At 29.6% G+C, this 16663-nt stretch overlaps 1 protein-coding gene across 1 annotated transcript in view; it reads right to left on the bottom strand.

The window, feature by feature from the left end:
- The window catches only part of MS3_00001987 (uncharacterized protein), a 205025-nt gene that overhangs the window by 99501 nt on the left and 88861 nt on the right, over window positions 1-16663 (bottom strand). The window contains exons 7-9 of the mRNA XM_051209532.1: window positions 9998-10159; window positions 7073-7405; window positions 4405-4779 (exon numbers count right to left, since the gene is read on the bottom strand). Coding sequence (XP_051074986.1) covers window positions 4405-4779; window positions 7073-7405; window positions 9998-10159 — 870 coding nt within the window. The remainder of the gene's footprint in view (window positions 1-4404; window positions 4780-7072; window positions 7406-9997; window positions 10160-16663) is intronic.

Here is a 16663-nt window from a genome sequence, read left to right as displayed (position 1 = left end):
ACCTTAACTTATAATTCTAGATGCAATAAACTTGGGCTAGACCCTTTATGGAGGAGGAGACTCAAACTAAATCTTATCTTTTTCTTCAAACTACTTCATAAACTATCGTTTACATCCGATCACGCGATTCAATATGCAGAAACCTCTCATTATGACATCCGTAATTCCTTGGCACTAGTGAAACAAACTCATTCTAAATCATCTCTTCATATGAATTACTTCACCTGTGAATTTTCTAGACTCTGGAATAACCTACCACAATCTATACGCACGATAAAATCACTCCCATTATTTGTTCGCTTCATGGATGCATACTGCTCCTCTGAAAATGCATTGAATGGTCTAGCGCCTTTAAGTGTATCTCATTCCACAAGTGATATTTTAGGAACCTTAAATGTTTAGCCATCTTTATTGGTGAATTCCCTTAGTAAAATCACCCACTTGCTGTCAATATGTTAACACCGCCCCTAGCAACTTTAACTAATTTGAATAACATAACCAGTATATCACTGTGTCACATAACACACGCATTTAGGTAGACCGGATTGATATATTTTGGTGATTACTTTTTTGTTGTTCCGTGCTCTCTGTTTTCGTTTTAATTTCTCTAGTTGTAGATAATTATCATTATTTCGATCTGGCACACGAATTGACCTTAATTACACCGTTCATAAATCAACAGGCTGTCCGTTTAAGAAATATTAAAAATTTCCGGCTGATGCATTGGATCGCTGTAATATATGTACTACTTAAACAACTACTGAACTAGTATACTTGAAACTTTCTTTTATCACATGTTTCTTCTGCACGTCTAACGTTATTATTCATATCAAATTGATCATGCCTGTAAACTGGCGTGAATTCTGTAATTATTATTATTTTTCAGAATATAAATTATTAATTAATTAATTAATTAATTAATATTTACAATAACCTGAACCTAGGTTTCGTTTCTGCTGATAGCCATCAGTACAGAACATGTTAAACAAAAAAAAATTGGATGTTTTTTTGTTAAATCTTAACCTGCATCACCTAGAATCACAACTATGTATTTGCAGATAAGCTATTCGAACTTCAAAATGTCAAGGTACATAGTCGATCTTCTTTAAGATTTTTTATCACAAGCAACATAAATAGTAGTATATTGAAGGATCGCATTAACAAAAGACATTAAACTAGGTGTCATACAGAATCGTTGGAAATCTTGTTCTTAACCATGGTTTTTTAGTATTTGGATGTATCAAAAAAATCTATTGGTTGATAAGCGGTTACAATTATAAATACTCTGTGTTTTAATTAAATTAACAAATTTTTCTAAAGTTTGAAGTACATAGTGTCGCAGTAACAAAAAGCATCAAATATGATATTCCAGTGTTACTTTATTTATTATTATTATTATTATTAATGGCTTTATTCAATATCATATTTTGGTACAATATAGAATTCTCAGCACAGGGTATTTCAACAAGTTACTTACGCAAAAAAACAGTGACAAAGACAAAAAAAGTTTAAAAAAACCCCCAAAACTGTACAAATTTTCAAATTAAAGACATGTTAAGAATGTAGGTTATTGGCTAGGTTAACTCTAATAACCTGTTCGTCACAGAGTATATTTGCTAGATAAGGTATTATAGAACTTTTATACTTTTGCTTGCGTGCATGGATTTGAGTGTAATTACGTCTCGTTCTACCAGAAGATATACAAGGAGAAAGATAAGAGTGAAGGGGATGGTTAGTATCTGATAAGATAACATCTTCCAGGAGTTTGCATAACTTTAAATGTCTATCCACAATTATATTAATTATGGTAAGCTTCAGTATACTATCTAACTACATAGAGAAAAATTATTTCTAAAGTCTAATGTTTTTTTTAAAAAAAATCTTTTGAAATGGTGCTTGAAAGGACAGTTTGTTTAATAACGGTCAACTTGAATAAATGATCAGAATTTAATAAACTTGTAACCTAAAAGGATTGTTGATCATTTAACATTTGAAAAAGTATTGACTTTTCAGAAAAAAATCTGCCTAGATATTTTAAAAATCAATTCACAAATGAAACAATAAGAGTTTCTCTTGTATGCTTTAATACTATACAAAACATTTTGAGACTAACAACCATATATACTGTATTTATATTCATTTTAATTATTTCATTTAGATTTTGTTTAGTAACTATTAGGTAAAGAGATTCATCACGTCTCTAAGATAAGAAGAATACTTTGATGGTTTCCGACAACATTTAAAACGTGTTTACCACAATGATAAAAAGTAAAAAGAACAAACAAAACAATATAGATGGACAATGAATATAGAATGCGTCGTTTAAGTCTGGATGATTTTAATATATTAATTACTAAAGTTCCCATTTCAAAATAATTATCACTTAAGGTGTACATAATATAAAGGTGACCAGTCAATAAGGCAAAGGAATGGAGAACCATAATGAATGATGAGCAAATCAGTTTGTATGTTTATTTTAGATTATATTTGCCAAATAATCAACTGAAACACGTATTCTATTATGGAATTTGATCATATTTAATTACTCTTTGTATAAATTAGGTAAATGTATTTCGGGTAGAATTTACATTTATAATAATCGCTTCAAATTTATTTATTTAAGGAATTTTATTTATAAATTTACGTGTACCTGCCAAAGCAGCCGAACAGAAAGGAGGGCATATCTCAGATTTTTTGGACATGTTCCAAAAAGTCTCAGGACAAGAGAAAGAAAGACTCTAAATAGTGCAATCACCAAACATCTTCTTGATACAGGACATCAGGTAGATATTTTTCAATCCTTTAAGGTGATTAGTAAGCAGCCAAACTTCAGTCTTCTGAAGTTTGCTGAACCAGTTGCTATCAGGCGTCAAAAGCCTGATTTATGTGTTCAAAAGAGATGGTTATTAATCTTTCCTTGCCTTGGTGATTGATATTCCTTCGTTATATCTTAATAATTTTTTTCTTTTTCTTTAAACTCTTTCTTGCATTTATTACACTATTGAGTTTTATTCCAACTATCTTATTTTATCAACTGAACTCTACTCATTTTATTCCCATCAAGTTTTATTTGTTTCTAACCGTTTGAACTGTTGTCACAATGTTCTTTCATCACATAAGGTATATATTTACAATATTCATACGAATATTCGTCAAGATTAGAACGAATAGTTTGACAGTAATTGAGCGCCGAGTATAGAGAAGTCATTATATGTGAAAATTATATTTAAAATATTCTCAGCGATTGAAATATAACTAATTCCAACGTTTCGTCCAGCTAACTTGTCTGGACTTCTTCAGGGTAATAATCAAAATCAAAATTATCAATATTCAGTCTATTAAATTTATTTACACCCTTGTTATACTATATGAATATGTCTTTAATATAACTTCCAATCAAACTCTTTTATTTAAGTAATTTAAACCCATTAATTATGATTTTAAATATCATAGGTTGTAAGGAGCTGACGAGAACCAACGCAATAAAAATGAATTCATGCTATTCTGCTAGAATGTTTGTTCTTGCTCTTTTCAGAATTTTATTTACTTGAAGGACTAGAATCCAAATTTTATAGTAAATATGAATTTATTTTAGTCATATTCATTCACTTACGTCTGTATTCATTTATAATCACTTTTCAAAGTCAACAGAAAGCAAGATCTACTGATGTAAATCTTTTTTCAATTACCATATGATCAATTATCCATTTTCTGAAATAAAAGAGTCAAGACTGCTTGTGAGATAATAAACGAATATTTGCTTTGTTCAACAGCCAATAAAACAAGATATCTATGTATATTCACAGTTGAAATCACCATTCGATCTAAGCTAGGCCATCATTGGGAATCCGGAAGCAGTGGACGACTGTTTCTTCCTAGCACGAAACTCCCCAGCAGTGTGCATACATAATTCCCCAAAAGAAACTAGAACCTAAGAGTTTCAACCTCGTTCGTGTTCAATATTGTATTAACACACAAATATCAAGCCATAGGATCGAATCCCGCGTCTGTGATCTTTGTTGCGCACTATCAAGGAATCCCATGCTGTGACGAAACCGCCGTTCAGTGATTATAAGTTTTCAGTAGTGGTCTAGCTTAGATCAACTCGTGATGTTAACTGTGAAAACTCTACGGTGTCGAAAAATCCCCGTTCTGATATATGCATATGTTTGAAACAGTACTGGAAGAACATAAATCACAAGTTCTAAAATGTGTCAAAACATTTTCATGATAGTATGAAAACTTTCAATACAAAATAACAATGTCATAAAGTCATGTTTTATTGTGTTTAATTTTAGATTAGAAAATACATCCTGTCGTATAATATATATGCATATGACTAAACATAAGGTTTATTTTGGATTCAAGAGCAAAACATTCAATATAAACATTTATAAATATTACCTGACAGTTTAATGTTTGCTCTTGGTAAAGTTGCATGTTTGTCGTTTAATCGAAATCTGTGCAGTATATTCGAATAAACATTGTCTTCTTTACCTGACATTGAACGTGGTGTGTTTGTTTTGACATTTGATGCAGGATAAATGTCAACTGGATAACCTTTCGAAAGGAACTCAGACAATGCTTTTGTTACCTTGATATTTTGAAAAATATCTAAATCACAGCCTTTCTGCTTCCAATTTATAGAACTAAATGCATGTGGTTTATTACTTTGTATCGTTGTAAATGCTGAATCTGTATGTAGGACATGTTCAACAGACGACTGAATGCTTTTAATCCCAGTTACTGATGGAGGTTTATGTACAAAAAATTCATAGGCTGAAAATATATTAAAACATGTATCTTACATAAAATGAATTTAACAATAACTTACTACAGAAAAAAAACAATATTTCAAACCACCCATCAGCCTATGTTAACAAGTACAATTCATGGATTAGTCTCTGAATTATTCTTCTTAATATTAATTGACAATGAACAGTACATCTTAAGTAATCATATTTAACTGTAACTTTTATCATGAGAAACGTATCACAACTTTACGAAAAAAATGTATTATCCTTTCAACTAACGTTATTAAGACTACTTGTACTGTTGAACTTTTCAATCAAATAACCAATCGATAGAAGGGCCAGATTATCTGTGAAGTCTAGATCATTCAGCTGCATCCAATTGACAATCAGAAAATAAACTTAATTCTTACTATTTTCAGATCCCTATAATGAATAAGACACATCTTTTCTATTAAAAGCTTGGAATTTGTTATTATGAGTAACTGTTCATTAAGTCACAATAATAAACAAAGATAAATTATAAACAATAGTTAACTCTGTAACAAATATATAAGGAAACGATTATAGACAGTTGACAAGGTTAGATTATACGAAATATGATATAAAGATTAAGTTCGCATTTTATTTGTCTTACTCTATATAGACTAGTAATGATTATCTGTTCAAATCAAAGAAAATTTGACTATTTTTTGTTTGTTTGGTTATTTTTGAAATTATAATAATAAAACAAAATATATCAGATAATTATGATTTATTTCGAACGATCTGTTCATTAGATCTTTTATTAAGTAATTTGACATAAAAGCTGAGCTAGCCTAGTTGAACAAGAAGGTAAATAAGATAAACAAAAGAAGCGTTAACTGAAAAGTTATAGGAGAAAGAGATAATAAAATATAGAAAAGTATTTTTTTACATTAAAAAATAGATGAAGGATAATTAAAACAAGTTCAAAGTTTAAATGAAATGGTTTCAGGAATTTAAAGAAATGTGAAATTTTCTGATGTATCAGTGGGTTCAAATGGTTTAGAATTTATCGCTGACCTATTTTGTATGTTGTTTTGAAATCTGCCTTTCAGTCAGTTCTATATCTTGGTAAGGCTGTTTTCTGCTTAAGAGATATTCATTTACCTATTCGATGACATTAAGGGAATATGAATTCATCTGGCATATCTCTCACCATCTCTGACCCCATAGTTCAAGTACTTTCTCTTTTAAGTATTAATACATACATATTCAATTATTTTTTTGGACTGGTTGTTTGATAGTTCACTTTTTTTATTATAGTACGATAACTTACAGATCGCCCTATATTGATAATCTTAACTTGAACGGTCTGAAATTTGTATAGTCGAAAGCTGTATTGTCCTTCCAGCCTATCACAACAACAAACAATAATAGTACAATGACGTAATGAGTTCATTTAGTGGAAATCCAAAATTTTTTCATTACAGTAACTGATAAAAATATATAAATAAATTCGAATAACATATACGAGCGAACAATGTCATTTGTAGTTTGATCTTCATCAGCATCCACTCTAATATACAGTGATATTAATATTCATATCCGAAATTATTGAATCAATCCGTGCCTATCTACGAATTCATCTGCTTCTGTGAAGAAAGTTGTATTGGGTCTACAACCAAACATCTCAGCTAACAAGTTAATGAACACTTCCCTTCGTGGCTGGGAAAGGGTAACCTCAAAACAATACAAAGCTCTTCTCTCTTCGTTTACTTTCATTTACACTTTTTTTGAATGTACGCTTTATTGTCCAATATTCTGAGAAATTCTTATTACGTAATCCTATGATTTTTAATGATTATTATTTCAGTGTCTATATTTTTTTAATCATTGAGCTGTTTCCCATTATAAAACAGTGATTCAAGCCTTTATTATTTTTATCTCATCTAGTATACCTGTCATCACACTGTTAATTTGTACTTCTCATTTATTATGCTTATTTATGTAATCTACTCCACTGTTATCATTAACTCATAAAGTGCCTTGATTGATTTAATAATTTCGTATATGTATATAAATATTACTGTATATCAGAGTAAAGCCTGACGAGGATCTAACTGGAAACAATATTATTCGCTTATATATGTTGTTCTAAATCTTAATATGGGAATCGTTCAATGTATATATATCGTTATTGCTTCGATTTACGGTGTTTATCAATACCAAAATAGAGGTGAACTCTACCTGTAGTAAACTGTGAGATACGAGCAATAAAAATGTAAATTACCATTTTTTACAGACTGTGTAGAGTAAAAGTTAAGTAAAATGTATTTGCCATAACTAATAAATCATACCATTATATTTTTTCACCTTTCGACCCAATAGTATAGCCTCTTTGAAACTATGGAATACACTTTTATTGGGTTCGTCAACTAAAATTTCAACATCGAGTGCATTGATATTTAGCCTGTATTTTTCAGAAGTACCGAAATTGTGTTGACTTTCAACTGAAAGTGACGCACGAGTATTCACATAGTTGTCAGAAAGCTTTTGTTTAACAAGTTCAGATAAATTTAATGAGAATTTCAATCGAAATCCACGTGAATAATTGGCTTGTTTTAAATGACACATAAATGTGCCATTATGAAAATCGAATTCCGGTGTTATTGATATTTGAAATGTATTACCTGTAAAAATATGAAATGATCAGATTACTCAAGAGAAGCTCGAATTAAAAAGGGCAACAGACAAAATGTACCCGAAATCATCTAACCTGACAATAATGTTTGGCTTTCAGGATGACTTAATGTACATAAGTAATGTAGGATTTGAATCAGTAAGGTATTTCACTCTTTCAGATATAGTCTGATTTTCTGCAGACTGTATTCGGAAATTTATGATGATCACAAGTCCCTAATAACTAAATCTTCATGTCACTATTTTCGTAAACCATTCTGACCAATTCATAAAACAACTAATTACGATCTGATTTATTAAAAACTAAGATCATATTCAATTGTATTCATAAGTAATATCACTATCTGTTGTATAATCTACATAATATAAGAATATATACTTATTAGTGATGTTAAAAATAACTATTTTGATCAAACATATGTCTGTTTATTGGGGTATTGTTGATATCCCGTTTTAGAATTTGAGTTATTGAGCGTTTACTTAAAAACATTCATCACGTTATCTTCAGTGATTCTTTATTTGTAATCCATGATTAATCTTCCCAATAAGTGATCAATTATATAGTCAATTTAAGTTAATGTACAGTTTATATCTTTATCAAAATGCCTTAATACTTCCCATTTTTCATAATCTACCATTTAAATTATTCTGTTACTTATAAAACGTATGTAGTTATTCACATAATTATAATTCAACCTATCGTTACTATGACTCATCAACATTTTCAGTACCCTACATGCATAAAAATTCATCATCTAATTTTATTCTGTAAAGTTGATTGTTTTGATCGATGATCGAAATCGAAACTGATTTCAAATGAAAGTATTTTTTCCTTATGCATGAACTATTATCATGTAACATGTAAGTCACAATTCAGAAACAATATTTCACATTGAAACATTTTTATCATAGTAAAGAAAAATCTAGTTAGAATTTCATTATGTCTACATTTTAAGCTTCAATAATGGACATCCAGTGGCAACACCATGCTAGTAATGCAGAGGTTTGGCATCGTGTGTTCGGGCACAGAGATGATAATGCAATCGTTGTCACCATCTTGAAACACCGACTTCGGTGGCTTGGACATGTTCTACGAATGTCGTTCCAGAGAATTCCACGTCGTGCATTATTCGCCGTCTCTGGGACTGGTTGAAAAGAGCGGAGAGATGGTCAGTGTATGACATGATGTCGTGGTATGAAAGAAAGCTTCAAAGAGCTGGCTTCTGTTGGCCCTTCACGACTCCCTGGTTGGGGTCTGAGAGATGGTGCAACACAGAAACATGATTTACTGTTTTATGTGTTCTGATTAGTTTTAAGATAACTAAAACTTTATCCAAATATTATAGTTTCTATGAAGAAATGTTTTATAAAATGTATATTTTATTCGATATTCACGTGAATTAAATGCATATAAAGTTGTCGCTTTTATGTCATTTATATTACATAAATCAAATATTATAATAAAATTGTTTGTTTTTAGAGTCAAAGTACCCTAAACTATGTTTGCTAAAACATTGAGTATATATATATATATATATATATATATATGCATAATTGTAGTACGTTTTAATGTTTGTCATATTCATGATATCATGATATCAATGCAATTAACTAAATCAGTCAAAATAATAATCCATTTATGACAGTAGAATCCGGTATAATGTAGCATTGCAATCATGTGGTGTCTGATCATAAGAAATTTTGATAATAATGATAGAATGCTGTGACTATTACTATCCGTTAAAATTTCACTAAATAAGAAAGATTAGTTCAGTGAAGAGTTCTCTTTTCGGCGAATTTATTTTCAAAGCCGTACAATCGCAAATATATTTACCTATTTTTACAGGATGATAATAATACTGATAATGAACTTCTGTTAGACATGGTGGCAGTGAGGTTAGATAAACAAAGGTATTAAAAAAATTTTTTAAACAAGGAAAGTTTAATAATCGATTGATTGTTAATGGCTTACGTATTCATCAAAATGAAAATGAATTTGCCTAAAAGAGAACTCTTCGCTGAACTAATCTTTCTTATTCAATGTCTTAATGAGTGTATTCCGTTTACTAGAAAATTTCAATAAACTTATATTAAGTGAATTCATATTCTGTGTTACAGAAACTATAACGGCTATAATTTTGGCTTAATTATAAACAGGAACGTTTTTTTTCCAAAAATGTTAATTAATTCACTTTGTTGAAGTAGATTCTCGGTAGGAGGTATCAGAAAGCGATACTGTTAGATTACTGCCGTAAACTAGTTCTCTAGTCAAAATCAAATTCATTGGAGAGAAAAAGATACAATGTCCAAATAACAGATATTTTATCAAAAAGCTATTTAGTACCGGGTAAAGATTGCTTGTCTGTACTAAAAAAAACAATGTCTTCAGGTAACCGATTCAGATTTAAAGTCAGATTTCTTATTACGTCACATCATCTTATTCATAGCCATCGACTTTGCTCACTGCAAACGGTTATAGAAGATCAAAATAAGAAAATAATTGACAAAACTATCATATAATTTAAATAATTCCTTCTCATACATAGTGTGAATTAATTTACAAGTGATATGTATTAACTCACCATCCATACAAATTTTATCTTCCAATGTGTTTCTTTTCGTTTTATTTGACTGACACATTAAACTGTAGTAAGATAAACATACAGGTATATTATAACAAGATATACCACAGCATCGTGCATCGGTTACATTTCTTTCACCTTCATCATAACTAACATTTATTTCTGTAAATTGAAGTGACAAAAAGCAAATATTTCATAATGAACAACTAATTAGTGTATTTAAATGGCACATCATGGACGTATTGAATAAAAGTGAATAGTGTTAGTTAAGCATCTAATATTACTAACAGCTTATACATTTTATAGTTAAATTCATGAGTTAATTGAAGTTATACCACCATGGAAAACCTGAAAGTACTGGACGACCGTTTCGTCCTAGTATGGAACTCCTCAGTAGTGCGGATCCACAATTCCACCTCGCAAGATTCGAACCCAGAACCTATCAGTCTCGCGCGCGAGCGCTTAACCTTTAGACCACTAAGCCGGCATTAAACGGTGTTAATGTCTAATTTTAACCAGTCTACGAAATTGTTGATAGTAAATTATAATTTTTGAAATAGTATTTGCCTTTGTTTCCTGGACTGGATGGGATTGAATTATGAAGAAAATTATCCACATTTTAGTGTGGAATATTTTCATTATTGAATTAACTCCTTTGAAATGCTTGAAAAAAATGAGGATAATTGATATTTTATTCAAAGATTAGACCTGGTTGTTCACAGTATTTATTTCTTATTAGTCCATTTTTAAAAGTATTCAAGTTATCGGGATCATTTCGCATTTCTTCTCAGCTATCCATTCACTTAATATTATCTGTTAAATTTTGTGTTATTCTACTTAAATGACTCTTTAATTAAGATTGATTTAAACTAATGTCCTTTCGCTTGACAAATCAAGTATCATGTATAAACTTAAATAACGTGTAAATCATTTATATGAATCGGTTGAATGAATTTTTCAGTTTGTAAACTGTGAAAATTTGTCCAGGAGTTTGTTTATTACTAAAATTACAATACTTGATCATTTGCGTGAATTCCAATAGAGACCTATTTTTTTGTCATTGAATTTTACAGGAAATAAACTAAACTAAAATGTTTCCCTTCAAACATGTAAACATTTTATGAGCGCCTAATCAATAAACTTATAAAACCGGTCCATTGTTTATAAATGTATTCATTTGTTACTATTAAATTATGTTGACCATTGTGACAGTTACTTCTAATCATGTCTTTATTAATCGTATTACGAATTAATAAATAAGAAGTGTTAACGCTTAAAAGATACTTGAAAATTGTCAAGTATGCAGCCATTTTACAGTGTTTTTTTTAATTTTAACATTTATTGTAATTGCACTAACTCCGCCTGTAGCTCTTCTAGAGTTACTGCCGGTCCCAAGCCTGGGTAAAGGAGGAGGGTTGGGCATAGGGTTAGCTACCACATCCAGTAGAAAACTAACTCGCTAAAAAAACGCTAACCAGAAAAAATAATTCAAACCATTCAAACTCTGTCCTGGGAGTTAGAAGGTCTTCATTTAGAAGAACTATGATGCCTCATGGTGAAAGCCGAGTTTCTTCGGAAGCCACGAGGCCGATACCCCTTCTAACAACCAGAGCAACAACTTTTATAGGTACCTGGAACGTCCTATAAAAAATTTTTGTACTTGCACTATTATTTCTCTCGTCTTATCTGACTCATATTTATTCTGTTCATAGGTCTTAACATTTTCACTTAACTTATAAGCTGATTCAAGTTAACATTCTGTATGAATCATATAAACATTAACCATTTTATTCTATTTTGTTTAACAATCCTAAATTCACATACTTTAAACGATATGCTTTACTCTTAACCTGTCCAATTTTCGGATTATTAATTTGGATATATGAATTGTAGAATCTGAAGAGTATTTGTCGAAAAGAATATTCTTCTTTCAAATATTAGTCTTTGAATATAATAAGGATCATTAAACGAATGATTACTGTATACTTTCTAAAGACATGAACATAAAGTTATAAATGAGAAATGAAACGGATAAGCTTATTTTATTAGATAACAATTAGGATGATAACTAATCTGTCAATATGTTAAAAACAATTTTTCGGTGAGTAAATTCATGATGTAACACACACACAGAGGGTGACATAGACGTACCCAAATAGAACTGCAATTTTCAAAGAAAAAAGATGTGTTTTTTTATTGATGTGAAGCATAGATGTTTGGGCAATGAATTAAATAAATTGTTTGCTGATTAGGAAAAAAAATAACTCATTTTCCTATTAAATATACAATAATAACAAAGCAAAATCTCACTATTGTTAACTAAGAAGAATAAAAGAATATTTATAATTCTACATTTGTATTTTCTGGAAATCAAATCAAATCAATATTCCAACCGGTAATGGATATGAAATATGTAATAAGTAAGAGTATTTGATATTGATTTGTATTGTAGATACCATTTTGGGAAAATCTTAATTTTAATAATAATAACACTAACAAATATACAATTGAGGTTGCTAACCACTAGTGATAAGTAAATCATTTGTTATTCAAAAGTTTAATTTACTATAAACAGATAACTTAATGTCAGAATAACTGTGTATTTCAATCACACAGTAGTCAGCTTCCTCATAGACGAACTTTCTAGTATAATAAAGATAGCGTTTGATCTCCACTAATAAAGACTAGACACGCATGACATTGATCGCCACCCAGTGATCGATCAATTGTCATTACATTTCAGTCCTACAGGAGGTCGGTCGCGGCTCGGATAGCTCAGTGGTAACATCTCTGACTGTGAAGCTGGGTGACACGGAATGGAATCCGCCAGAGAGCGCCAGTTCCCTCAAGATTACAGGTACACCTTGCTGACGAGTGCCAAGCAGCACGAAACCCGGGTCCAGGGTTTTCAGTCGACTACCTCCAACGACCATCTAATCAAACTCATTTAGTTAATTTATAGAATATTATTATATATATCTGACTTAATTCAACAAGTTTCACGGATGTTTTTTCGTTTGTAATTTTCGTTTTAACACTCTAATCCAAATTTTATATAGTTTAAACCCATTCAGAATTATTTTATTGTAATTTCTAGTCAATTATTTAGTTTATTTAAGAAATATGATAATATTACTATTTCCCCATTCTATCCCTTTATAATTCTATGCAAATAATTAAAACTCCAAGGACAAAGAAATATTCTCAAGAGATTTACATAATAATAGTAATGATAATAATGATGGTTAACACATAGATGACTATTATTGAAGGTCAACTATTTTTGTTGTTGTTGTTGTCTTCAAATGAAATGCAAAAGAATAAAAAAAGAAAAATCAAAAGAAAAAAAGAAATTTACATAGAAACAATTCAATGGAATTTCAAATTAATTTATAAAAAAAAATGAAACCCTAATTTTTCAAGTTGACTACACTGAATATATTATCATGAGAATACTTATTAACTGATTACATTCAGATTGTTACAGATTATTCAACATATTTACACTTACAAATTAACTTAATTTCCTATTGAGTTCAATGGAAAAAGAAAAAAAGTAATAGAATAATTAAACTAAATTGTAAGTTAGTTCTATTTCTGTGTGTGTGTGTAGAAGGAGAATGTTAAGCTATAAGAAATAAGAGAAATTTTTCATTGACCTTATTACATTTAGTAAATCAATTCAGGAAGAATATTTTGGAAAATGCAGTATAATTAAAGGATATGTTAAGTGTTGAAATACTAATAACAATGTACTGAATGTACGTGTTACTTGTTCCGTAAACTGATTATTCGGGAAAAAACGTTATTCAGATATTAAAAGTAACTCTGTCATTTTTGAGCTGATATTTGCGTTGTAAGCCTTATGAATATCATAAATAAATAGTATATTTTTAATATCCCAATGAGTAGAAAAATTAGATTTTCTGACGTTTCGTGGCTTAGTGTAAGTCACTTCTTCAGAGAATAAATAACCAAAATAAAATTAATACAAGTTTAAATAGTACAAATAGTCATATTATTCTTATTGTTCCGTCGAACTATTTAAACTTGGATTAATTTTAATTTGTTTTTTTATTCTCTGAAGAAGTGACCTACACTAAGCCACGAAACATCAGAAAATCTAATTTTTCTACTCATTGGGATATTACAATTATATTATTTATTTATAACAATCTGCCCAACGCTCAATTTATTCGAAATTATCAAATCAAACCTTGATAATGATACTTATGAATATCAGCTATATGTATAATCAATGTCATAGTATTTTACACAAAGTAAATCATTTACAGGTTTATATAACGAAATGATATGCCGAGTAAATAGTTTGTTAAAGTTACTAATCAGATACATCTTGAAAAAATGACGAAATTCACTAAGGCATCGATTATCATCGAAAACGTGAATTACTTAGTATTGCCACTTCAGATAATTCTTAATTAAAGTGTAGATGAGATTACACGAAAACTTTATCCAAAAATTCCCGATAAGAAGAATACCATGTCATTGGATATACTTTATCAAATAGTGATTACATAAAGCAGTTATACTAGAAGGGATTTTCTGGCACATTGCATAATCTAGATGAGTAAACGATATATCTAACTGGAATTCAATACTAAATTGAAAATAATAAAAAATGGAAGTCTGACTTATAAACACAACGTATCAGAGATGGTCTTATAGCATAAAACGGTATCGATTAATCTAATTAGCGAAAATTAACAGTTATGTTAACCAATTACTGCTGATCATCCAAATCAGGTAGATAAAGAAAAAACACAGTGAGGATATCCGTGAGGTCTTATGTTGAATGCAAATATGCATTATATAAATGTATCGATGATTGAATCTTCGAAGAACTAAACATAAAAAACCTTATTGAGTTGACAAAACTTACATGTAATTTAAGCTAACGGTATTTTATTTGTTACCCTTGTAATCTAAGTAATCGACATACTATTAGCATTATTTTTAAATGGGCTTTAAATTAAATGATTTTTCGTTCCACAAATTATTCCGTTATTTATATTAAGCCAAGAATAGTGGATTTTTAATTGGTGAAAATCATATATTTATTAGTATGCCTCCAGTGTATCTCTAGATAACTTTCAGTACTACTGGTCAGATTTATACTTAAAAGAATAACGGTCACTTTATTTACAACTTTGGCAAGTTTAAAATAACTTTTATTCCTCGTTTTTACTTTCAATTTGAGAAAATAGTAACACGTTCGTGTGGTACAGTGATTTTTGTAGTGAACGAGATCACAAGTGCGGGACAACCAAATGTATTTGATTACAAAATTACAGAATCTCTTAGTAAAATCTGAGAACCATACAGTAAATACTTCATTTGCAAAAGATCAGTTAATCGTTTCAGACTTCATTGTCCTTTTTTTCCACACCAAACATTCTTTGTTCTCGTTCTCTTGTTTCGATCTTCTCAACCTTCTTCAGTCAAACATTTCACTTTCTATTGATGATACATACTACTTATATTTGTTGAAATCAATAGCATACAACTCAATGTGTCATTTTAAGAATATATTACCATTATTTAAATAATAAATGGTGAACATTTAGTGACGATAATAATTTGAGCGACATTTTAGTAAGCTAGTCTTTGTATTTATTCAAAAATATCTGAAAACTTAACGGAAGTTTTGTCTTCTAAAGACTTTGATTCGTAGACGATTGAAATTATATTGACATTTTTCTAAGTCTAATTTTATACACTATTAGGAGAAATAAATAATATTTCGGAGAAAACGTTAACAAGATCAATATCGGATAATTTGAGATAATAAGTAGAATCCCATCATCACCAAAGACTAGGTAAACTTACTTTCCACATTTCTCTGATTAAATTTTCCATCCCCCCCCATTTTTAATATATCCTATTCAGTGTCCAATTATTTGAACAATTCTTATTACGTAATCTTATATATTTTTCAAGTCATTAACTTACTTTATATCATGGAACATTGATTCACGTCTTTATTATTCATAACCCAATTAGTAAACTTGTCACTACACGATTAATGAGTAACTTTTTACTTATCATATTTATTTTTCTAATCTAACTCACTTTTATTACTGACTGATAAACTGCCTTGATGGATTTAATAATTTCATAAATGCATGTAAATAATATTTTATATTAGAGTAAAACCTGATGTGTATCTAACTGAAAACACTATTGTTCGCTCATATATGTTGTTCCGAAATGGATATTGTCTACCAATCATTGATCAATCAGTAAATATACAATGGTTATTATAAAACGATTTGGCTGTATGCTTACGCTAATGATACACTTTAAGTTAATTAAAAAGTTTAGCAGCTTTAAATGATTTTCATTTGGTGATTACTTAGTCAGTTTTATGAATCCAGTTCATTTACATATTTTGGTGGTAATTAAACATTTTGTTCAAGTTCATGCATTTTTAAACTTACTAGTCTATTGTTATGGATGCAGAATAATGTGCCAATCATTATCATGTTAAGCCTAGTGATGTCCTTGGACGTTAAATGGACATTTCCTATTGGCCATTATTTACTTCATCCGTTAAATATTGTACAAATGTTGTTTTCTATTTTTATGGTACGATGTGGTATGTTTGGTTAGTATATAAATAGAGTATGTCTGAAATACAATGAT

The sequence above is a fragment of the Schistosoma haematobium genome, chromosome 1 (assembly GCF_000699445.3).
Source record: "Schistosoma haematobium chromosome 1, whole genome shotgun sequence".
Taxonomy (NCBI): domain Eukaryota; kingdom Metazoa; phylum Platyhelminthes; class Trematoda; order Strigeidida; family Schistosomatidae; genus Schistosoma; species Schistosoma haematobium.
The sequence above is the reverse complement of the archived record's forward strand: the minus strand, read 5'-3'. Positions and strand labels throughout refer to the sequence as shown.